The sequence below is a fragment of the Lipophrys pholis genome (genome assembly GCF_963383615.2).
Source record: "Lipophrys pholis genome assembly, chromosome: 9".
In the NCBI taxonomy this organism is placed as follows: Eukaryota; Metazoa; Chordata; class Actinopteri; order Blenniiformes; family Blenniidae; genus Lipophrys; species Lipophrys pholis.
Genome location: NC_137639.1, coordinates 11,328,484 through 11,354,501, shown reverse-complemented (window position 1 = coordinate 11,354,501; position 26,018 = coordinate 11,328,484). Strand labels below are relative to the sequence as shown.

The following is a 26,018-nucleotide window of genomic DNA, read 5'->3' as shown; positions in this document are numbered from 1 at the left end:
TCGGGGCTGGCTCACAAAAGAGGATCATATTGCATAACAAGGGCATAAATCCATATCTGTTATTTTTTTCTCATGGCGATTACAAACCACGGAACAATGCACAAAGCAAACCAAGTGAATGCATACACAGCATAGTACAATTTGTACACTTTTGACTTTTCAGCAGCTCATACTTCTCAGGATGGATTTGTCTTTTACTGTGTGTTCAGATAATTAGCTCTCCTCAAAGTCTTCATATTCTGTTTGATTCTTGCAGGTAATCGAATCTCTGGGCATCATGATCTACAAGGCTTTGGACTATGGGCTGAAGGAGAACGAGGAGCGAGAGCTCAGCCCGCCTCTGGAGCAGCTCATCGACCTCATGACCAACATGGCCGAGACCGAGAAGGACGCCTGCCCCGACGAAGGCTACGAGGCCACGGAGGAAGAGGACGAGGCCGAGGACGACTCGGATGACATTTCCAGTGTTCAGGGCTACAGAGATATCTTCAGGGTAGGTTGCCAGAGGAAGTGGCTCTTTACTTTGATGAAACAAATTTTGAACAAAATATACTTGGTTACTGATCGTGGAGTTTCTAGGTGAAAAAAACTACTTTGGAGTCCAAATTTAAAGTTGCACTAATCAATTCTTATTTCTACAGTTATTAAGATTTTTGGCGTAAACATTTACTTGAAGTGTAGAACACCCCAAAAACTGTCACCCACCTCCAACTAAAGCAGCGTTTCAAAGCTACTTTGGATAATCTGCAGGAGACTTTCTAGAATCTGGAGCAAACCGAATGATGATGATAAAAGATGTGTTATATGACAGTCTGAACAGCACAAATATATCCAGGCCATTTTCATATGCGGTTGTCAGTTTGATTCATGTCTGATGTTTCTCAAAGAGGCCTCAGTCTGAATGGTCAGGTCATATTTATTACCTCTTTTAAATCCCTTAAGCGAGATAGTCGTCATAAACACATTGTTTACAAATGAATCTCTCAGCTGTGCTATCTGATCCTTTCATTTGTGCGTTAAATGAAGATAGTTCCTTTAGCAGCTAATAGGATTTCATTTGCATAGTAGTAAAGTCAATATTGATGTATTTTACTGTAGTCCCAAAGAGACACATCAGCACTAAAGTTATCATCACACAGCGGCCCTGGGCTGTTTATATAAGCAACAGTATTCTAAAGTAGTAAATTTAGGCTCATACTTTATTCAAAGCTGGCGTTGAGAGCATATCCTCATGTCATGAATAAAACATTTTAATGCAGCTTTGATTATTACATTTTTCCTATTTATATTTTGAATATTTCTACGTAGAATCAGATAAGTGGTCACTTTTAGTGTACTTGTGCACTTTAAGTCGATATATTTATATTTGTGCGAAATCCCTGCATTTAGGACTATTAGAAAGTGTGTTAGTTTAGTAGTGGAACATTATCATGAATGGAATATGATTTGTACCTATTAGATGTTAATTTATTACTATGTAAATCTTTGCTCATCAAACTGGGGCTTACTGGGGATGTTTTTCTTCAATCATAAATGTTATTTTGATGAAATGATAACAGCTGTTAATGTAAAGTGTTCTCTGCATGATAGGAAGGGAACATGAAAGCTTCCAGGAAACAGACTCAGAGGGCGACTGTCGTGGAAAAGAAGTTTGTGTGGGAAAATGAGAATGAGATGAGAGATTACCATCACGGTGCAGCCAGGCCTCCAGCCTCATCTGTACTCGAAGGGATGTTTTCTCTGTTGTCCAATGGAGCTGAGAGTCAGTGTGTCAGTCCTCACATGGCCTCACGCTGTTTACATAATGACCACACACACACACACACACACACACACACACACACACACACACACACACACACACACACACACACACACACACACACACACACACACACACTCATAAAACTGCTCTCCAAGGAGAAGTATCGTAGCAGTGTGGCAGTCTGGTTGGCCCGATGGCTTCCTCGCTGTCAGTTTCAATCGCTCTCTCTGTACTTTCACCTTTTAGCCCTCACTCTCTGCACTCCCACAGTTTACCTTTTGTCCCACTGTACTAACCCTCGATTACACTATGAATGGATTTAACTTTACAACCACATTTATACAGTCAGTGTCATTTCCCTGTTGAAATTGCAAAGTCATGTTATGTAATTATCCTCCTTCCAACATATTCTGTTGTGCCGTGTTGTGTGCAGGAGAAAGTGAGCACAGGGGACAGAAACAGTTGTCTGGTATTTTTGGGGCTTTAGTAAAATTTTGGCAGTCAATACGAGTGATTGCCAAGAGCATGCTGAGCCCTAACTGAAGGTGCCTTCTGTCACACTGAGAAAAACAAGGACAACGAATCCTGGCTTCATTGTGTGTGTGTGTGTGTGTGTGTGTGTGTGTGTGTGTGTGTGTGCGCGTGTGTGTGTGTGTGTCTGTGTGTGTGTGTGTTCAGATGTCAATACCATTTCTTTAAACAATATTTTACAGATATTTTCATGTTTCCAAAGCAGTGCTTCAGTCTCTTAGTCTGACTCCATCTTTGAACCGTACATGTTATGAGGCAGATAATATGCTGTTGATATAATAATAGATAATATCAAAGCTCTGTTGTGCAGTGATGTAGTGGTTCACACTCTCTCCTCACTTTTGTGTGGAGTTTCCTTGTTCTCCCTGCGTGCGCATTTGAGCTTAATTGGTCATTGGTGGCTCTCAAATTTCCCTTATTTGTGAATATAAGATTGTATGAGTGTCCGTCTGTGTTTGTCCTGTAACATGGGGTGTACCCTGTAAACCCTCAGTTTGATTAAATGAATTAGAAGATGGATGGGTGGATTCAAAATTCATCTTTGTTGTTGCCCTTTTGGTGTAGTTATCAAACCATATTCATAATCATAATAATCATAATAATGTTTAACTAGTGTACACTCTCACATTCAGAAAAGCTGAGCGAGTGTGTAAAATGTGTTTAAAACAGAATGAAATGATGTGCAAATCATTTTGGGTATTTGATTGAAAATATCACATTCTACAGTGTGAATCACTGCATATGCCCAGTAACACATAAGACACATTGTCTACCAGCACAGTTCAAAGGTCAACCATGTAAAGAGGGTGCAGGATGTAAACATGATGCAGGATGTTGTTTACCATAGTTTCAACACCAAGTTGGCCATGGAAATCCATTTCATCATGACAGAGCTGAATAACACATATGAGGCTGCATCTATACAAAACATTTAAACATGAAGCAACAAATGCTGCCATCTATTTAGAAAAAATCACCCATGAACAAAAATATAAACACAACACTTTTGTTTTTGCTCCCATTTTTCATGAGCTGAACTCAAAAGATCTAGGACTTTTTTCTATGTATACAAAACGTCTATTTTTCTCCAACATTGTTCGCAAATGTGCCTAAATCTGTGTTAGCGAGCCGAGATAATCCATCCACCTCACAGGTGCAGCATTAAGACGCTGATTAGACAGCAGGATTATTGCTCAGGTGTGCTTTAGGCTTTTGTTGCGTTTATACTTTTATTCAGTGTCCATTCGTTGTTGTTTTTTTTTAAGAATTCTTATTGATTTCACTTAAAACTATATTTTTATAGCATTGACTCAGTTGATTGGCTTTGATTGACGTTTACACAATTGTGGTTGTTCTCACTAAATGCAGCTGTGTGGACTGAAGATGCATCCCTCTGTGTGTTGTAGCTTTGTACAGCTCACCTGCCGAGCGTGTCGGACGCCCCCAGTCACTACCAGGCCGTGTGCCGGGCTCTGTACACAGAAACTCGGGAGCTACGGACTTTCTTGGAGAAGATCAGGAGTGCCAAAGAGGTGGGTTTTTCACAATAACACAATAAAACTCATAAAACCTTCATCAGAGTTGCAATTGAAGCCGTTAAACAATCGTTTTATGCAACTGGCCTTGGAGATCACTTGATAATGTTGCTTGATCATGTCTTATTTAAGAGAAAACGTAATCCTCTTACTTCATATAGAAGGTTAGAGGATGATCGCTGACCTTTACTGCATCTATAAAGCTCACTACTGTGACCTTACATGAACCAAATCACCACAAACCAGCATCACTCTCCTCCGAGGGACCACTGGCAAGGTTTTGTCGGGACTTTTAAAATCATGGCATGGATATTTGAATTCGCTGTTCAAATGCCATATGTCATGTTAACCGAAGCAAAAAAAAGGTACCAAATATCTGAGTTTTAGACAAAGAGAACAATAGTTATGTAACAATGACGAAGCAGTCCGAGTGAGCTCAGCGGGTTCTCTTAGCTCTTCTGCATTAAAGGTTCAAGTGAGGAAATCGACAGAGCAGAGCAGTTGTATTCAGAGAGGGCCGTTTTTTTTCTTGCGTCTGTGATTAAAAGAAAAAAAAAAACACTTAGGTTGGATTGTGGTGAGTAATAGCCGAGCAAACGCAGAGCCGTGAGGGCAGCAGACAGATAGCAGTGTCCTGTGTGTCAGTGCAGGCGCAGTCAGCTGAGGCAGAAAGGCATCCTGGTAATGGCTGTGCATCCAGATATGAAGGGAATGTATACACCAACACAATCCTGCATTACTCATGTTGTGGCATTACATCCGACATGTCTTATTATGTCACTTTATCTTCTCCTGTGTGAGGGACAAAACCTGACATATCAGTAAGACAGCTTCACAGCAAAATATCTGTCCTCTATTTCTAAATAAAGGCATAGACATCGGCATCATCACATTGTATTCAATCTACAAGATTATTATGTGTATGTGAACAGTTGAGTTGAAATCCAGTGTTTTCGACTGTATAATATTGACCAAATTGCAGTAGTTTTTGCAGTTAAATTAGATTGAATAAGATAATTGGACATTCTGAATGTTGCAGGCGCATAAGAGGAAGAAAGGTTAAGAGAATATGGGCACAATGTATCTTAAATTGTATGAACATGATAGAAGTTAACCATAACACAATATAGAACAGGAATACTATATATGTGGTATAAATATATGTATGATATGTAGCAATATTGAATAACTTACATGTATTTAATAGAAGATAGTATACACAAAATACACAATAATATATGGTTTTGATACAGCATGAGACAATTTAATAGTGTAAGATTATAAGGTTTTGTGTGTGTGTGTGTGTGTGTGTGTGTGTGTGTGTGTGTGTGTGTGTGTGTGTGTGTGTGTGTGTGTGTGTGTGTGTGTGTGTGTGTGTGTGTGTGTTGTAATTCTGTATATATGGTTTAATATGCATATAAAATAAAAAGAACAACATTAATTTTCATACAACATTAAAAAGACATTTTAAACCACTAACTGCAATACAGGACGGAACTTTTTTTTTCTTTTTTCTTTTTTTAAATATGGCCATTTTATTAAAATCATACTTTAATTATTCAACAGCAAAATAAACAAATTTCCTTCTGTGTTGACATAAGTTTGGCTGATTACAATATAAAATAGTTTTCTAGCGACTTACTCAGCTGACCTTTTAGCACGTAAGGAGCCAAACGTAGAGACGAAAGTGAGCATAGTGACGAAACAGCAACTCTGAGCGTCTATTTTGTATCCTGGCTCAGCCCGAGTCAGCAGTGCAACGTGTGGATGACAGGGCGAGCAAAACCCACCCCGCCGGCTGACAGGTGGAAGAAGACCACTGTTAAGAAGAAGTGACATGCTCGCTGTGCATGCCAGACGTAGTAGATGCCAATATCTGCAGACATGCTGACTCTCATCTGTGCAAAAGTGCTGAGGTCAGCTTCTCATGGCTGACAGATATGATTAAAAAGATATTGTGTGAGGCCTCCCTTGTTGACTTTTTTAGCTTCATATTTTTTGCCTTTCATCCGCATACCAGTAAGGATGAATGCTCCCCTCAGTGTTCTGTTGATGTGATGCATGTTACAGGTCAGGTGTCAGTATATTTCTCAAAACGGGGTCTCAAAAATCTCCCCGAGTGATCCGGGATTGACATGATAATTGGGCTCTGTCATCATGTGTTATTATGCATTGCTAACTTGTTTTCATTACTCCGAGTTCATTTTCGGGCTGAAGTTCTCAACAACAAAGCCTTGTCTTGTTTCTGCACGGGGTTTGTTTCTCTGCTCTTTCATTATGATCAAGCACAGGAGTCCATTTGAACTTTGGTTCTGCTCAGCAACGCTGTGTGCGTGCGTGCGTGCGTGCGTGCGTGCGTGCGTGCGTGCGTGTGTGTGTGTGCATCCCACCTCAGGGTTCCTTCCTGCTCTTGCAGTGTGTGTAATGCATCTGAATGAATAGAGGGGATTTGGTTGGTTGCATAACTCACTGCAAGGAGTGAGGGGGCTTTGTTTTGTTTTGTTTTTTAATGCAGGGAGGACAAAGTTGAGAAGGAGGCTGTAAATAGTTGGGGGCTGCTCCAATAGTAAAGTGGAGTAATCACAATCCCCCATTAATCAACATATGTAACATAAATTTCAAGTATTTATTGCAAAACTATGAAGAACCTGAAAAAAACTTCATTATAGTGCAAAGTCTTGACTATGTTATGTAAATGCCAAGTAAGAGTGATGCTGAGATAATTGATTTTATAGGCCAAGCACAGATTTTGTACTGACTTGGTTCAACAATAATCTTAAAAATACATCTTTGAAAGTCGATGCTTCGTACTGCTTTTCTTCAATAAGGGGATCTTCACAAGCAAACGCTCTTCTTGTGCTATTTGAAACCCAAAAGCAGTCATCAGATATAAAAACGTGTGATCAAACAAGACCACGGGAGTATGATGTCACTGTTTCCACTGGAAAAGTTCCAACTTTCTAATTTGATTTAGTGTGGTAATTCTCGTCCAGACAGTGTTTCATCTTAGCTTCACTTTGAAAATATTATAAACTGACAAATCTACTGTTTGAGTGAGAAAGATTTAGGAAATATGAGTATTTGTTTATGACGAATGGTGCGATGCTACAATGTTCTGACAGCTAGTTTTGTTTTTTTATCTAATAAGATGCTGTCAGTGGGTTGTCATCAAAAAATCTATATCAGGCACCAAAAAACAAACAAAAACTGCTTTATTTCTGGACCAGGACAAATGAAAATGCTTATTTCATGTTTTTTTTGTTTTTTTACTGATTCCTGCAGAACTAATGATCGTTCTAATAAATACTATAGTTGTATTTTGTCTTGGACTCCTATGTACAAAAGAAGCAGCAAAATAAAGGAAACCTGGGTATATTAGCACTGGAAGAGTGAATTTGTCCATCTTTAATTCCCTGGCATAAATACTCTCAGGTTGTGATCGTAGGGATGTTTTAAACGTCTTTAACATGAAAACACTGTTCAGACTGTGCACAGCTACATAGAGCTGCTGGTTGGCTGCAGGCTATTCACATCATTGTAGTAAATACACTGACACTCTTGTGAAACAAACTTTCTTTCTTCATTATTTGACATTCATTGTCCTCTTTCAATATTTTTCTCAATGTTTATGCATTATTGTTTGTTCAGATAGCAATTCATGCAGGAGCGAAGAAACGAGGACGTAATCACGCCCACATGGACGCATCTACACATCATGTATGAGCAGGACGTGTGGGTGGGGATGTGTCATGTGGAATGTTTCCGATGTGCACATGTGCATATGATTCTGAGATTCTGCCTATTTGTCCACATAAACACACGTGTGTTTCCACTGTATGCCCCATGTCCCACTCTCCCGTAGAGCAGTGCCCTCCCACGGGGCATCCGTCTTTATTTATCCACCGCTCTGCCAAACACTTCCTTTGTCTTTTCACAAAGACGCCTCCCTCCTGCCGCCGAAGCATGTGAATTAGTGGCGATTCACAGAAAACGGCTCCCCCTCTCCCATTTGTTCACAGATATGCAGGCCTGGTCAGCTGATGGGAGAGGAATCGTATCAAATTGGGCTTTTAAGAGCTGTCAGTGATCATTTGTGTAGCGGTGCAGCCACGAAGAAATAGATTTATGCTGCGATGTAATTGAAGTGCAGTATGCGCAGATGATGCTGCTCTATTGAAATGGAAATATCTGGCTTTGCTGCAGTCTGGAGTTGTGCTGCTCATCCAGATGAGATAATGATGTAAACCAACTAGACTAAGCTCTCTTTATGCTCTTCTCGAGTTAGCTTTCTACTTTTTCTAACGTGATGAGGTCTGTAGCAACCAGTAAAGTAATAATGGCTAATAATGGACGACCTGCCAATAACACAATAATTTGTGTGTTTTTAAATGCATTAAACATAATCACTTTTTAATAAAGCAAGGAAATAGAAAAACAGAAAAACTCAATAAGTGAAAATGCAACTATGCCACCCACTCTGCATGTTTTTGATCAGTAAACTGCATAGATTTTACTCTTTTATCTCCAAAAAGTGCAGTGGTAGTTATGTAGTTTCTATACATTCTCTTTTGATTTGCCTTTAACATGATTATACATTCAATTATGTTTCTATGCGTTTTCTCTTCCATTTGTCCATTTTATACATTAATGATACTCAATCATGTTTCTGGATTTTCAGTAAATAATACAAAATGTACACATGTATATGGACAAGACATTTCCTCATCAGGTATTCAAAATTCGAATGATTATTAATACTAGTTGTTTTGAAATGGGTAAGTATCACGTTATTGGTCATTATTATGTTATGGGGTCACGACAAGGTGTTATAATCCATCAAGGATGATCTTGTGATGCCCTGTCACTGTGTACACTGTGGGCCCTCTGAATCATGGTGCAGCAAAGTGCAGTATGCGTGTGAGTGATCTTATATAATCAGTCAGTTGAGACAGCTGTTCCCTGGCAGGATGATGGTGAACTGTGATTTTCCCGATAGGCAGAGGCTTTAGCTCTGCTGTCGGCTGGGCGGACTCCCGTGATCGTCCCTGCCAGACTTTCCTCCACTGTGAGGTTACGACAATAGCCACCACAAATATCTGCTGGTAGCGTTTTGTCTCTCACTCCTCCTCCTCCTCCTCCTCTTTCGCACATGAGAAGCTAAACGGCACAATTCTGCTGCAGCTGCTTCCAAGTATGAAGAGGAAACACAGCAGTGTGTTTGTGTGGCACAAGCAGGCTGTCAGTCAGGCTGACGGTGTGTTGCTACAGCATCGTGGCCTCACGCTGAGCTGGTTCACACAGGAGTCAGGGTATATGTTCAGTTCACTTCTCTCCACATGGTGGATCTGTGACCAGGTTCACGGTGTTTCTTTTTAGATACGCTTGTAAAACAAAAACATACCAGCTACTTATTACAGCTCAGTATGCATTATAACCATCCAATGATACATCAGCAGAGCATAAAAGCTAAAGCCATATATTCTTTCCAAATGCAATAACTCTTAAGGTTCAGGTTTTTTTTTTTTTTTTTTTGGTGCATTGCATTCTCTGATATGATTATCTTGAACTCTCTGTCTTTCTTTTCACTAGAACCTCCGTAAAATGGAGGAAGAGACAACAGATGACCCTGGCCGAGACCTGAATGAGCTGCAAAACGCTGACTGGGTAAAACAAACTGACCTGCGACCTCCTGGCTTCATTTTTCATTTCATCTTATGGAAGCGTCACGGGCCAAAAGTCAGGGGGTCAATCAATACACAGGGATTTTTCATTGCTGCAAATATATGGACATTCAGATAACTAGAAATACCACTTCAAACTAACATCTGAACCATGCTGATACAGACAAAAGCGTCACTGACGGTAATGATGGGAATGTTTAAAATCAAGTAATAGTCCTCTGTTACTCTGTTCCTCCGCCAGGCTCGATTCTGGGTTCAGGTGATGAGGAACCTGCGCGAAGGAGTCAAGCTGAAGAAGGTGCAGGAGCGTCAGTACAACCCTCTGCCCATCGAGTACCAGCTCACTCCCTACGAGATGCTCATGGACGACATCCGATCCAAACGCTACAAACTGCGCAAAGTCATGGTCGGTAGTGCCTCGTTCATTAATAACACAAGACTCGTGGTTTACACTCCTTACATGGTTAATTTCTGAATTCAGACATTCCTGTGAAGGTGTGTGACGTTTCTCACACTGTTTCAGGTGAATGGCAACGTCCCACCAAGGTTAAAGAAGAGTGCACATGAAGTGATTCTGGAGTTCATCAGATCCAGACCTCCTCTCAATCCTGTGAGTATAAATAACCCCAGGTTAAACGAAAAGCCTTTGAAAGCATTTATTTGAATACATAGGTCCCTCATGACATTGTGATGATCACAATATGATCTTGGTACCTGAGATTTAGTAGGTGGGTATTACATTCTTTCAATTTTGGGTTGTGGTTTAGTCAAAATCATCGTAATTATTGCCTGATAAAAGCAAGATCAGTCCCTTAGACCCTTTGCTTATATATCACAGAATAAATGCGTGTCTGCATAATCTGAACGTTACAGTGGTCTCAGTCGTACTGCAGAGTGAATTCAGTGAAACGCTGCGCTCACCACTCTTCTGCTGATATAAATCTTGCAGCAGAATGAGCCGTTTCAGTAGGTCGCTACTCGGGAATCAGTTGTACCATCAGTCACAGGAGATAAGATGGCGAAGAAGAGGAGCCGGCCTCTGGGCTACAACCCAGATGTCTGTTTCTGGACTCAATTTGCTCTGTGGACTCTCATCATCATCCCGTGCTACTGCAGGTGTCGGCTCGTAAGCTGAAGCCCCAGACTCAGCTTCCTCCCACCCTGCACGAGAGGATCCTGGAGGAGATCAAAGCCGAGCGAAAGCTCCGCCCGGTGTCACCCGACGAGGTCCGCAGGGGAAGACTAGGTGAGGAAGACATCTTTATATTCCGTATTGTTTTAGCATTCATGCACAGTCTCCTGCACACACACAGAAACTAAACACAAGTCCTCATATTATGTACAATCAAGCATTTGATTTTCTCTGAAACTAATCTTTTCGGATTCAAAAATCATGTGGGCGTCACAGCTATTACACCGTAAAAAGCTAATTTAAAAATAAAATGGTTAGAATCTGCTTATAGAGATGGTGGATCGTGTTTCATCCAGACCAATTACATTTAGGATCTGCTGTTGTCTTAAGAGATTAAAAAAAAAGGTCAGAACAATACAGCTCAAAAGAAATTATAAAACTGTGAAATATCCTGCAATAGTATAGATTGAAATAAAGTCGGATTTGTTGTATGAGCTAATTCAGGCCAACAGCAGAGCATTGAATGAAAAAACAAATTTCCAAAAACTATTTCTTTGGAAAACTTCACAAACAGAAGAATCGCTGTTAAATCTGTAAGTGGCAATACACATTCATTTCAAGTAATTTGAAATTGTGAAAATTGATTGATTAGTATTTCAAATATGTAGTTAACAGAAAAGCAGCAATACAATTCAACAAGAAGTTATGATGTTTACTGTCGATGACATGGTCCTTGCATGAGTTCATATCTGTAAACATATAAGCTATTAAAAGTACTTGTTTTAATGCAAGTTGTCTTTGCACAATATAACTTTTAATCAGTGCCGTTTCAGGGAAAATAAAATACTTGATGCCCGAAATATGAACAAAATTACTATTTCCATTTACTCATGAATGTATCGACATACTTCAATCAAAACCTGTAAATATGAAGTATGGAAGCTTGCATCAGATAATGACAGAAAATGTAGTGGCGTCATCATTTTTAAGTGATATTCAGTTCTTTTCACACTTTATCACACAAATATTTGTGCTTCTGCTCTTTTCCTTCCTTGATGCTGCCTAACCTTTAATTTTGTTTTGCAACCAAAGCCTGTATTGGCTCTTTTGTTCATATTGTTTGCAATTCTACTCCTATTCAAAACACTAATGCTAAGTTGCCTTATAAATGATTCTGTTAGCACTAACAGTACTAACTCGAGCACTATGTTTGAATGTCAGTAATCTGGCTGTGGATCATTTGGAATCCTATTATCCACCATCATGAAAGTCCTGCAACTTTTGTGATCTGAAGCAGATAATGAGCATGTTGTACCCTGACATTTCCTGCCCAATACAAGCAGATTATTTCCTCTTGTATGTGTTAAGCTTTGCCTTAATCCACCTCCTAATCCCAAGCAATGACCGTCCCATGCCGTGACTGTTTCTCGTTGCAGTCATTCGGCCACTTAGCATGTCTTTCAGTTTTGACGCGTCAGGTAAAGTCCCCTCTCGCTGCTTACCTGGCTTTTTTTATTTATTTTTTATTTTTTCTTAATCTTTTTCTGTTACCCGCCGTGTTGTGGCTGCTCATCTGCTCTACCAGCTCTCACACACACACGTATGAACATCACTGCACACATTTCATGTCATGCTTCAGTGTTTGGTGATGGAAGTCTGTGCAGGTGAAACGTGGAGATGTGGGACGCTGCTCAGTAGGAGGATTCAGACGAGAGCAAACAGACAGCAGGAAACAGTTTAAAACAAAGGGTGTAGATATATATAAAAAAAAAAAGGTTAGTACGTTATGTACTGATTAGTATGCAGTCTTTAATATTTAGACCGATGTTAAATGAACAAGTGTATTTACCTATATACTTGGTAAATATCAGTTATTGACGTGTGAGTGTTTTATAAGTTATTGAACAGAAATCAAAATAAGTTTGACTATCAATATTCACCCTGAATCAATATTATGAAGTTAACATTAATGAATTAACAAATGTCAGTTGTCTTACCAAATACTTTTAATCTATGTTAGGTTTTTTTTCACTTCTTTTTTTTTCATTCCGCTCAATATTGAGGCTTTTAGGAGGCTTTGTGTCTTTCGGAGTAGTGTTTGAAAGTTACATGTTGTCAATATAAAGTTTCAGTTTATGTATATTATCACTTTTCGTCTGAAATTATTCAATTCTGAAGGATATAATTAGGATATAATTTTCCAATTGAGTGGTAAAAATTGTTGCTCCTGCCAGGACTTTTGGAAGAGATCATGTGCTGTGTTATATAACTGATAATAAGATGTCCTTGGTTTTATTTCCTTGTTTCTCTAAAACACTCAGGAAAAGTGTCACCTTTAAGTATATAATCTGTGAAATGTACTGCCAGCCATCTAATCAGTGAAGAGGAACAGCATCACTTCCACACAAAGGAGCCTCTCATGTGCCACAGTGACTTTGCAGAATTGCAGAGGGGTCGGTGTGCCGCCTCATGCTCTGCACACTCACAGTACACCACATGTCGTATATCCGACCAGCTCTGGCACAACTTCAGCATTAAAACGGTTGTAAATGTTGAGGCAAGCAAATGGTAATAGTGCTGCGGTCCACTTTCCTTCCTACTGAAGTCAGTGTCTCGCATCACACCACGAGGTTTACTCTCTATTATTCATACTGACATCTGTATGTGTACAACCTTCCCGCTGCCATGTATCATTCTGTGACGGTGTGAGCAGTTCGACTGCTGTGTATTTTATGGGGAGACGGTAAATACTCAGTGACACTTTCACGACTATTATCCAGATTTTAATCAGTGACTAAAAATTCCAGGAGGAAATATATTTCATACGATCCATAGAGTGTTGTCACTAATGTCTTTGTAATATATGAGGCTGTCAGGACTCAGAGAGAGGACCTAAATATCTGCTCAAAGTTTTCCTCTTGTACCTAAGTACACAGGTAATCTGTCCACTGATGCAACAAGAATAAGGGAAGTGAAACTGGACAGACTTGGATTCCAAATGTTTGGAACGTACGTACACTCAGTAGGAGACACAAACATGAGAAGTGAACTGGCGGCTGACAAGACTGAGGCCAACATATGAATACATACTTGGACTGGGGTGAGAGCTGACAACACTCATGATAGATTTAGACACACTGACATTTTGTATTGCATTTTTATACTTAATAGATGTGAGGATTCCCATGACATACTGTAGGTGGCTGAGCAATGCACCTGTACTACAGTATACTGTAGTTTTGGCAATATACTGAAATCACCCATTGTTTCAGAAGCGTTGATCACACTCCTGGTAGTTTATCGTGATTACACTTATACCTTTTCATTTTTCCACTTTACATTATACTCAGATGACAGCCAAAGTAGCAGCCATGAGGTTTAGACGGGACATTTATTGGGTGCCATAGGGCTGATAGATTAATGTGTATAACCTGGCCAGGTCTAGATCAACATCATCACTCCCTGAATAGTTTCAATTCAGATACTGTATGTACTGAACTGTACTGCATTCATTTACTTATGAGTTTACATTTTCCAAAGTTTCTATTATGCAAAAATTACTACTTACTGCTACCTAAAAATGAGTATATCATGTCATATTTTCACACTGGAAACTACTGACAACTCCCCTGAGCTTTGACATTCATCCGTCATGTGGAGGAATTTTGAATAGGAGACCCACTTCTCTATCAGTAGCATCCTGAGAGCAGAATGCACTGCAGCATCAAGAGGAATTTAAAGGACGCTCACACAGCAGAGCTGAAAGATCACACAAAAAGCTATTTATATGCTAGTGCAGTTACTATTGCCACTGGTTCAAAAGCATTATGCAAATGTGGTAGAAGCTGATGTTAAAGGAGGATACCTTTAACCATTCTCTGACACAATTTCCTGACACTGCATTATTCAACGCTGACTATTTGGACATACACTGCAGACATATAGGGTGGTGGAATGCACTTATCCTAATGGAGGAGCTGTCCCCCTTCTAGGTTTTGGCAAAACTCGCAGTATGCCACAGGATTTGTTTCGTACAGGATTAGGTAATGTATGAGCAATGCTGTTTGGAAGGCCTCGATCAACCTCTAACCTAACAGCCTCCTCTGTCTCGCTCCCTGGCTGTAAACTAATTCCTTTTTCTATCGAATACTTGCTTACAACCAAGTGAAACAAAGGTAGAAGACAAAATAAAGGCTAAATGCTTGAATTCTGCCAGGCAGACTCTCAAGCCTGGCCGGAGAAAGACAGTTCTGTGTCAGCAGTAGGAACAGAGCTGCTGTTGAGACGATGAGCTCATGTGCAAGAGGCTGAAAGCAGAGATGCAATCAGCCGTGGTGCTTTATCTGTCTCTTGCAGCACTCGCTTGTGTCCCCTTTTCAGACTCTTCTTCCCTCCCAACCTCTCTCCCAAAACTTCTTTGCAGGCTGTCTTTTTGCTTTAATTCAAGAAATTACACCTGGTGTCAGTCTGTCTAATTATCAAGTATTGTTTAGGTATTCCAGGACATAGCTTTCTCTACATTGAACTATGGGGACGGACAGTAGGAAGAATTCTTGTCCTCGGAGGTTCATGGATATATCATAGCAATATTTCATGAAAATAGATACCCCATGCTGTCCTTGTAACCCTGGCCTGCTCCTTTACCCTCCCTCAGACTACATTAACTCACCCATCCAGTCCCTTTTAACCCTCAGATGGTTCTCAAACCTCAGCCCTCTGTAATGGGATTCATTGCATCCATTCAATCAACCTCCCGCTGAGTTAGAAGTGGGTTGCTTCTGCATGCAGGCAGGGCAATAATCCTTAAAGATTCACAAAACGCCTCAGCAAGGATGCAAGGAATCACCAGAGGAGCTGATTTGCGAATCATCCCAACTGCTTTTTCTTACTGTGTCTGAATGACCGTCTCCTATGTGGCTCCGGCAGATCAGTTTAGTCCGTACATGGGCAGGAGGACGTCCAGCACTCTGTCCCTGACCAATGGCTCGGCATCTCCCAGGGCACAGCCCTCTGGATCTCAGTCTGTACCGCCCAGAAAGAGACTTCTGAAGGCTCCTAGCCTCGCCGAGCTGGACAGCTCCGACTCTGATGTAAGTGTGTTTAACTTGGACTTATGTGGCTCTGCAACAGCTATATATTTGCTCCAAACTGTATGTTCAATATGACTTTGAAGACCACCAAGAAGACCACAACTATCTTTATTGGTAGAGCAGGTTTTGGTTCAATCCTCAATCTCCATGTGTCGAATTGTCCTTGGGATGAAGTGGATGTGATACGTTGGTAAACCGCATTAAGACCACTAAAGCGCTTCACTATATTATTGAAGCTTGTTTCCCATTAATTGCTTGCAATATAGCGCAAGCATGAAAACAAGCAGATAAACAGGCCACCATTAGTCTGGAGAGAAACACTGTAATAACTTTGAAATTCCAATTATTCTTTTCTTGAGAATTTCAGGTTCCTTATACTGTGTTTTGTCATAAAGAATTACGCATGTGAATTTCTGAATGTGCTTGTAAGTAGCAGGTATTTTATTGCAGAACATCCAAAATGAGGCTCATGTTTTTGCACTTTTTCGTCATTCAATATATCCGTAAAGAAATTTACACCTCATAACGTTCATCACATTTCTTAAAAATACTGACGGCATGATTTATGAGTCTGGAGACGCTTTAATGTCAAGTGCACTTTCGCAGCCATAAAACCACGAGGCAGTACAATTCCTGTGAGAAACTACATGCATCGCATGCAGAGCGAGTATGATAACCAAAGTGCTTTGTGTGTATTTATGTACATTCAAGGATGACATTTTTGGCCACATATCGGCAAGCAGCTCCAGTGTGGCGACATCGGTGATGGATGACACGTCCCCGGAGTGTGCACTGGGAAAGAAAAGTGAGTCAGGAAATCTTTGTGCATTCTTGTTACAGCCCACACGGCTCCTTTACTAAACCTCATCATGACAGTGATGGATTAGTACTAAATTTACAGCCTCGCAGCTCTGGTTCTCCTAAAGCGCTCTTCTTATTTGTGTTGAAGATTGATTTCAAACAATCAAGTTGTATTAATTTTCCATTTGAATACTCACTACTGTCTTTTTTCTCCCTTTCAAACACCAGCTCCACCCTTGTTCTTGCCCATATCCTCTACACCGCAGCCGGAGAGGCGTCAGACCCCCCAGAGGCGACACTCCATCGAGAAGGAAACGCCGACCAATGTCCGACTCTTCCAGCCGCCCTCCAAACTGGGCTCCAAGTCCCTGGTGAGTCGGATCCCGCTGGTTTCTGGAGCTGCGCAAAATGTACCCATAAGAAGTATTTGAAAGTACCATCTGGAAAAGTTACACACTGGGTTTTGTCTCACTGCTCCATTGTGGTTGTTTTAACTTAATAATGCTAAAAAAAAAAAGAATAGAACGGGAGATGGATGGAGATGGAGAGATGGAAAAGAGATGGATCTGTAAAGAAATGGAAGTAATGAGGGACTGAAACTAAACACAAGCTGTCATCTTCCTCCTTATCCCTGTTTTCACTTTGTTTCCTCTCCCCGGGATTTCTTTACAATCACCAGACACATCCAGACTTGTTTGAACTGCAGGGTTGCTGTTCTCCTTCTATCCTCCCTTCTCTCGTTCAGGTTGGGATGATAGCCTCATTTCACTCCTGCATCCCCTCCCTCCTCCTCCTCCCCTTCCTCCGCCCTTCTCCTTCCATTCTTCACCCTTTGCGGAGCGCCCACCCCGGGGAGGCGTTTGCACTGCGCTTGGTGAAGGCCATGTTTGCTCTGTGCTGGAGTGTTTACGTCAAACGGAGAGAGTCGGCTGAGGTTTGCCAGTCTCCCGTCGGTCTGTCCTGGCATAGTAACGGTAGCTGCACATGCTAAATGCTGCCAGCTTCACTAGTGATCATCACTCAGAGCCGGCCCGCCGCCATGATAGTGTGTAGTTTACACCTGTGATTAGCTAGAGACCATTATCATTTAAATCATTGCTTGAGATAATATGACAAGTAGGCAGCTACAGCTAAATCATATTTAAACTTGGTGCTATGTAGAAACAAGCTCACCTGTTTACTGGTCCATTTACAGTCATGCTGGATGTCAAATGTTTGATTGTGCTTCTTTACAGTGTATTTACTTTAGATATCTTGAGGAGGAACTCCAAATATCTGTTTTATAGTGTGGGATTTCCCTTTCTTTTTTTTCTTTTTTTTTACTATAACTTGGGGTGTAATGTTTTTCTTCCTCCTTCTCTGGGGCCCTAACACAACATACTACAGCTTTGAGCATTAAAGCATTAAATTGACTGTTGAAGGTGTGACCAAAGTCACAGGTGTAAGAAGCAGTACCGTCCTTTACCTGACAAAACGAAAAGGAAAAGAGAATAAAGGTGGGAGAGGAGATCAACGAGAAGACTGGTGAGGAGTGAGAGTGAAAAGAGGGAAAAAGCTAACAGTAGTTCTGTTTCTCCACAAACTATCCAATCTCTTTTAGAAAACAATGGCCTCCGTTTATCAAAGAAGATCTACAACAGTGATTTTCATACTGTGAGATCAAACCCAGGTCATCAAAACAGTAACTATTATCATTTGATTTGATCAGTGTCAAGTTAGAGAGTAAACTCTCATTTTCATGGAGACTTTCTGATCTTCCAACCTTCGAGGTTCTTTTTTATGGTTGGCGGTTAAATGAGCTATAATCACAGGGAAAGCATAATTCAGCCTTCAAGCCTCCCAAATGCCAAGGCCTCCAGAGCTTCACACAGATCACGTGATACTGAAAAGACAGATAAATGCCACAAACAAGACAGACAGGGCTTCTTGGTCACATTATTAAGGAATCTAAATTTGACTGATTTTGTTCAAATGAATCTTCTCAATTGTGAGCCTGAATATTCCCCCTCATCTCCATGCGGAGGCATTTCCTTCTGTCACTGGAAAACCATTCTCCGAGGTATTTCTGAGTTCTTCATGAAAAGATGAAGGAGTCTTATACTGTTCCCTACAAATTTTCACAACACATAATCTAAAATCCACTGCTATTTGCTTTTCATCACCAGATAAAATAAATGGCTTTCCCTTTCACTGAAACTCTTACAAAAAATGTCGTTGATCATTTTGCCAACGTCTAGTGTGATGGTCTTACATTCAACAGGGCAACACGTTTGTTCCCCTGCAAAAATCATCCAATCTGGCTTTATTGAGTTAAACACATTATGAGGTGCTATTCGTATTAGCTATTTGAGTGACTCTATAGAGAAATTACTTATAGTTTCACAAAGTTGAGGTCCCTCAATCAACCATTTCTGCCTATGGTTTCTAATAAAGCACTCTCAATAGTGCCTAAAGAATTGTGAAAAAGAAGTTACTAAGTGATGGTTACGTAACAACCATGGCCCTCTTGGGGGTACACCAAACAGAGTTGACCCAATGTAATGCCATCGCTGAACTTGTCAAAGATATTCATAATAAGGCTCTTTCTAAATGATGCGCAGCATCATTGTGTTATTAAGTTCTTATGCAAATGAATACAAAAGACTCATGTCTCCAGTCCTGTCCTCAGACTCAATGATCGTCATTAACTTGTTTGTTTGCTCACTGAAGAGAGCTCCCTTCAGAAATACTAAGGACGCTCTACGTGTGACTTGTGATGAGCAAGCCTCTCGTGACAAATTGAAGCAGTGGCTTTGGACATATTGCTACTGAACAAACCTCGTATTGCTCTCATGTAGTTTGTGGATCATTTTAAACATCGACCCGAGGATCTGGCTCTGGGAAAGCTCATCATGTAAGACCACAGCTGAGCTCTGAGTGTGATGCAGGTTACTGAGTGGAGCATTTCCACTGTGAGTCTTGTGTCGTCTGTCTTCTTTACTGAAAAACAAGGACGATTTCATGACCCGGATGTGGCACTGAAATACTAAGACCAAGTTCTGTGTTTTGTTACTGCTGTTGCTACGGTCACTCACTGTGACACTGTGTGTGTGTGTGTGTGTGTGTGTGTGTGTGTGTGTGTGTGTGTGTGTGTGTGTGTGTGTGTGTGTGTGTGTGTGTGTGTGTGTGTGTGTGTGTGTGTGTGTGTGTGTGTGTGTGTGTGTGTGTGTGTGTGTGTGTGTGCAGGAGGAGTTCTGTTTCCCTGTGGAGTGTCTGTCTTTGACGGTGGAGGAGGTGATGCACATCCGACAGGTGCTGGTGAAGGCAGAGCTGGAGAAATTCCAGCAGTACAAAGACATTTACAACTCTATGAAGAAGGGAAAGGTACACTCGTTACTCGCATACTGCTCATGTCTGCTGTTGATCTTTCCTGGCTTTCAGTCCGCTGCATCTGCAGTGCAGTGATTCCTTGTTGCCCTCATTCGTCTTTATGTTTCTATTGCAGCTTTGCTTCTGTTGTCGAACCAAAAGGTTTTCCCTTTTCACCTGGTCCTACATCTGCCAGTTCTGCAAAAAGTAAAAACTCTCAAATTCTTGTTTTAAATAAAGTGTATTTTAGATGTTTGGATTCAGGGAAATTTCATTTCTCCTCTATATTCTTCTCTTAATTTCCTGCAGGCCTGTTTGCTCGCAGTGCTGCAAAAAGGTCAGTCACAGGATGATCATTCAATCAGCTTTATAGACAGTTTACTGCCACTATTTCAAAAAGATTTGTTTTGATGTGCAAAATGTAATTTAAAGCATTTTGCAATGATCTATGTATCTCATGAACAGCTATTTAGATTTTTACACATCATCCCAACATTTCTGGAAGTGAGCTCTCCTTTTTAAACTTTATGTTGTAAATATGGCAGACTATCCGAAGTTGTATGCTGAAAGATTTTCATCAACATCTACGCCTTCTTCCTCTAACAGATGCGGCTGCCCTCCAAACCTTATTCCAGTTTGCCCATTTACTCCATCGGCTCAACCAACACTCTCCCCAGGGAGAGAATAAATGCCATGACTTCGGTCGGACAAGGGCTGTCTGTGGCTGGAGGGCCGGAGCCGGTGATGGGGCTGGAGATGGTGATGGGGCCGGGGCCAGGGCCATCGATGAGGTCAGGGTCAGGGCCAGCAATGGGGTCAGGGTCAGGGACAGCGATGGGGTCAGGGTCAGGGCCAGCGATGGGGTCAGGGTCAGGGCCAGCGATGGAGCCAGGTTCAGTGGTAGGGTCAGGGTCAGTGTCAGTGATGGGGCCTGGGCCGGGGGCAAGCCCGAAGAAGGGCCCTGTGCCGGGGCCACCAGCAGTGGCAGGAGCTGCTGCACCCTCCACTTCAAAAGGAGCATCCAAAGGAGCATTCAAAGGAGCATCTAAAGGAAGCGTAAAAGCTTCTGGAGCAGCAGCAAAACCTGAGAAAACTTCTGGAAGCCCACAACGCCACGGCATCCAGAAGACCATGTCCAAGTAAGAGCCGTGAACTATGTTTCTCATTGAACTGCATACATAGGAGATCATCCAGATGTTTCTTAATTAGACTTCAAAGGCCATACATCAGGTACTATTAATCACAAACTGTAATTATGAAAGAAAAACATGCACAGAAAAACCTCTGCCTTTATAATTGCCTTACTTATTTTTCCAGTGTTCTAACCTGAAGCAGTAAAGGCCCCAATCTGCCTCTGTGGGTTGTCACACACTGACATCTAGTGGATGAATCCATAATTACTTCTCTAGCTGCTTGTACACATATTTTCTGTTTAATCACACATTTTGATTTCATTCAGGGATCATTGACATTTCATTATCAGAAAAAGCTTTATCTTCCAGACTTCCTGAATAATTTATATTGCACCCGTATTGACAATTAATGTTCATTTATGCTGAGAGGCTCAGATTATTAATGGTTTACCGTTTCAGGAAACATGCAATTTTATCCATGTTTTTTCGTCCGAATTCATTTAAACCTTTAAAACTTGGTGAACACATCTCCGATTATTTGATATTCTTGGTATATCTTTTTTTGAGGGATTGAGCTCATTTTTAGAATTTTGTTCCGCTTGAAACCTTTACATTGTTGGACAAATTATTGAGGAAATAGCTTTGCAATTCTGGGTAGCCAACTATTATGACATTACAGAGAGTTAATATTGTTTATAAAATGTCTCAGAAAATGTCTCACAGTTAACTCAAACAGATTAAGTGTAATTAATTTATCAAAAACAGAATATTGACCATCCAGTGACTACAACCCTTCTTAACTCTATTACTTATTAGCTGTTGGATATATTAATTGACACAATGAGCTATGAGCAGTACACACATTTGGATATTGTATATCCAGTAGCTGTTTATATATCTACATATCTACAGTGTATTTTCCATTTAAAACTTCCAGCAGGTATTAGTCCCCAAACAACAAAGATATAATAGTGTTTAAGAGAGATCCACATTGTGTTTTCTTTCATTCAGGTTTTCTAAACATGGCTCTCTAAAGTCTCACGAGGAGCTGGAGCTTCCCTCGGAGCTGACGGAGGATTGGGCCAGCATGGAGGTGTGTGTGGAATGCAAGAAGTTCATCTCCGACATAATCGCCTCCAGCAAACACAGCCTGTCGCTGGCCACCAGGAGGGCTCGCTTAAAACGCAAGACCCAGTCGTTTTACATGTCCTCCCCGAAAGGCAGGGAGGAGTATCGGCCCTCTGAACGAACAATCAACGAAATCTGAAACTTTTCGCCCTCTCTCTCTCCCTCTGTTGGGCTGCTTCCGGCTCCAACGGCACAAATATCAACACTCAACACTGGATGTGATCATCGTCTGTGTGTGCTTGAGTCGGATTGGGCCGTATTGGACAGTGTGATTATGTCGACGTGCCCTCCTCGTGTACACCTCCTCCAGACAGCAGCATACTGTAGATGTGCCCGTGTCTTCTCATTAATATCATAGAAGATCCTTTAATCCGTCTACAGACACTCAACCGAACAGAAAAAAAAAAGTGGGAATCAAAGGAGACTGACTTCCCTCACCTCTGATGGCACAGCAGTGTGGTCCGATCAGACTCACTGTCCGTTCAAAGCACAATACTGAGAAGAGATCCTGTTGGAAACTGAGTGTGACACTCAAGAAAATATCAAACTGTACATTTTGTATGGGTTACAATTTAGTTTTTTACGTGCGTGTGTGTACAGTAAATGATTGTCCAATGATATTGTCACCCTTTGTTTTCAATTTGGACTCTTGCTGATGATGTTTGGAGAGACTTTTCCGACTCTCTGCTGCTGTCAGCGCGCTTTAGTTTAAAGCATGGTTCTTCTTTCCTCGTGGGATTAAAGAAAGATTAATTTATCCATAGTTGGTTTTCTTCCACATATTGCACCATAAAAAGAAAAAAAATCCTGATTATAAGCAATGGTTTGTGCCAAATAATACCTTCTTTCTCATTTGTGTACTCCCTAAAGAAAGGTGTTTTCCCCTGAATCGATACAGTCACGTTACAACACAGTGATTATTCATTGTTTTGTTTAACCTCCTCCTCAGAATTTTTAAGAAACATAATTTCCTGTTTAAAACCTGTAAACGTAACTGATCAGTTTGTAGAAAGGTGGAGGGATTGATCTAAAACTAGATCCAAATTGTTTCCTCCAAGAAAAAGTTGTCCCAATACCGAGCTGATTCCAGACTGTCTAAAGTGCTCCGCTTAACAATATGTGGACAATCTGTGCCATATGTCTATAAGCTAACCTTCCCAAATACACTTTGAATACAGTTAAATCCTGATTGGTGCTTACATGACATGAGCTGTTTCTGACTGAGCCCTTTCCATTTCAAACCAACAGTCACACAAGCACAAGTTAAACATCTGTCAGGCGAATAAACCAAAACATTTAAAGAAAAAACCCTAAGCTTCTACATGGCCGCACCATTCATAGTAAGGGTAATTGAGAAAATAACACTTTAGGGCCTTTAAAGCACATTGCTTAATGAATATTTACTCATGCGCACAGCAGTAATAAATTCCTTTTTTTTTTAGACATGTCTTTTAATAATTTACATATATTATGTTCATATTTTGGATTTTTTTAAAGCACTGTACCTTTAAATTGCTAACTATATTGTATATGTTAACTCCTTTGCTTTTTGTTAAATTAAGTCCTTGACTTGTGTATTGTGAGATATTCAACTCATACTAAAATGCCTCATGTACAGACAATGAATCCTGGTTCACTGTATAGGTAATAAAGAATAGCAACATGCTGTCTGGCTGTTTAACACATAATACGATTAGTCTTATCATTGCCTTTATGATTTTCATTTACAACTCACAGTCTCAGTGGCAGGATTCAATACTCCCCTGATGGCTGAGATGTTGCTTTTAATCATCACATTCCTCATCCTCCCCCCAGATATATATTTCTGCCTTAAAAGTTGCCTTTTATGACCATTCACTCATTAAACAGTCACCTACTGCTACTGTACATACCTTGTTTCTAATGGTTTGTTTGTAGATCAGGTGTGTTGTTGCCTCAATGATGACCGTGCTGTAGATTTCTCAGAGGGTGATTGTGTTTGAGTCAAAGTGGACGAAAGGAGCGGCAAGTCCACAGAGAAAACATCACTGTGTGAGACAAAGCATCATGCATGTACTACAGTGTAGCTTGTACTTTCAGTCTGTATTACCTTCAAGCTGTAACTCCCTGCAGAGAGTGCAACAATTGACGACTACAACAATAAATTGTAATGCAATACCGGACGACTGCCTCCAGTGTCATCGAAGTCCTTCCTTTCTGATAAGAAATCGTTTTCAACTGTGCTTTGCTGGAAGAGATGTGACATCTTGTGCCTGTAATTTGACATCAGCCTCATCAAACCAATGGTCAAACCACCAGTGTTTTGATCCACCATACCACTCCTTCCATCATTTGTCATGGTCGTTTGAATTGCTTCATGCTATTGCAATGTGAGGTTAAATGATGAAGTACTGTTGGTTCCCATTCTTTTGTGTTACTTGAACGCACCGTTAGAGCGAGTTGGCATGTGATTGGCTGAGAAAGGAGAAGGGGGGCGGGTCAGGTGTGCGAGTGCAGAGTGCCTCTGTGTGTGTGTGTGTGTGTGTGTGCACCCGGCAGGAGGTCAATGTAGCTGCTCTATGGAGGTATTATTGGTGAAAAAGGTTTGAGCACTTGTAAAAGTGGAATTTGTAGTTGTATACTGTGAGTTCATGCAATTCGGGTGAGTAGCTTTTATGAAAACATAACCTTCGCCCCAACTGCTGCAGAGTTACTCTGTTGCCATGGTGACATGTAAACAGTCACTGTGTAGCTCGGTAGCTAAGTAGCTAACGTTAGCCGAGTTTTACGAACTCAAATCGTTTCTTTGGACGGATAAACTCTCTCTTTTTTCACCCAGGCTGCGACCTGCTGCCCACTTCAAAAAACACAGTCAAACCAGCCGCCACTTGGTGTAGCAGTGCCCCTATACAAGCGTTCATTACCGAGCGTACTCAAACAGATTTCAAAATAAAAGGGATGTTCCAGGAATGGGATCTCACCTTCATTAAGTTATTTAATGAAACACAAATTATTACTACTTCTAATAATAACACATAACAATAAACAAAATAAATGAATGTATAATTCATACAAACTGTCAGTCAGTTATGATATTTGATGAGTCATTTCAAAATAACAAATTTTTGAGAATTGGAATATGGCCAAACACTCAATATTGACTGATTTCAAGTTGGATTAACTCCAAAATTCCTAGTTATCATAAAGTCATTCCACATCACAGTGATGGTGGACCATCCCAGGATATCACTCAGTTAATATTAAAGAATTCTGATGTGTCATTTCAATTTGGTACTGTACTTGGTGAGTGGCATCCTGATGTAGTCGCCTATCAGTCTGACATGGAATGAGTGTGTGATAAAGGGAAATTTCTTGCAGTTCGAGGGATAGGAAGGAACCCACGTACTATTTCAGAAGGCTCTTATTTTGAGTTGCCACATCAGATTGGGCTGGCACTTTGAGAGTGACATCCTGGTGTATCAGTCTGACATGGAATTTCCTTTTATTATCAGTATGAAAATAAAGGGAAATGATACTTTATGTACTTTTTCAGAGGGGTACTTTTGTTTGATATGTCACATCCTGAATGGGTCTACAATCAATCTGAAGTGAAATGGGTTTATTTGATTTTAGAGTTTTAACTTAATATTAATCAGAATTTTGCCACGATATGCTGTTTTGTTGTTTTTATTATTATTTATTATTATTATTTGATTACTAATAGTTATTTAAGTATTAATAATCCACTCTATTAGCCTTGTTGTTGCCTATTATTAGTAGTAGTAGTATTAATTTGTGTTTTATTAACTAACTTAGAGATCTCATTCCCTGGGATGTCACTACTATTTTGAAATCCATTTGATTATGCTTTAGCAGTAATGCGTGGTGTATGGGC

The 26,018-nt window shown here is 40.6% G+C and overlaps 1 protein-coding gene across 2 annotated transcripts in view; it reads left to right on the top strand.

Annotated features, from left to right (window-relative positions):
* The window catches only part of LOC308115124 (protein spire homolog 1-like), a 39,930-nt gene extending 15,619 nt beyond the window's left edge, over nucleotides 1-24,311 (top strand). The window contains exons 3-17 of one of the 2 annotated variants that reach the window (XM_080472473.1): nucleotides 257-493; nucleotides 3,703-3,828; nucleotides 9,421-9,495; nucleotides 9,754-9,918; nucleotides 10,036-10,122; nucleotides 10,629-10,758; nucleotides 14,637-14,687; nucleotides 15,571-15,734; nucleotides 16,446-16,539; nucleotides 16,764-16,906; nucleotides 19,761-19,898; nucleotides 20,020-20,090; nucleotides 20,193-20,220; nucleotides 20,490-21,022; nucleotides 22,028-24,311. In XM_080472473.1, coding sequence (XP_080328599.1) covers nucleotides 257-493; nucleotides 3,703-3,828; nucleotides 9,421-9,495; nucleotides 9,754-9,918; nucleotides 10,036-10,122; nucleotides 10,629-10,758; nucleotides 14,637-14,687; nucleotides 15,571-15,734; nucleotides 16,446-16,539; nucleotides 16,764-16,906; nucleotides 19,761-19,898; nucleotides 20,020-20,090; nucleotides 20,193-20,220; nucleotides 20,490-21,022; nucleotides 22,028-22,283 — 2,298 coding nt within the window. In that variant the 3' untranslated portion in view covers nucleotides 22,284-24,311. The remainder of the gene's footprint in view (nucleotides 1-256; nucleotides 494-3,702; nucleotides 3,829-9,420; nucleotides 9,496-9,753; nucleotides 9,919-10,035; nucleotides 10,123-10,628; nucleotides 10,759-14,636; nucleotides 14,688-15,570; nucleotides 15,735-16,445; nucleotides 16,540-16,763; nucleotides 16,907-19,760; nucleotides 19,899-20,019; nucleotides 20,091-20,192; nucleotides 20,221-20,489; nucleotides 21,023-22,027) is intronic. The other variant, XM_080472474.1, reaches the window with a different exon arrangement.
* Nucleotides 24,312-26,018: the final 1,707 nt, after the last annotated feature.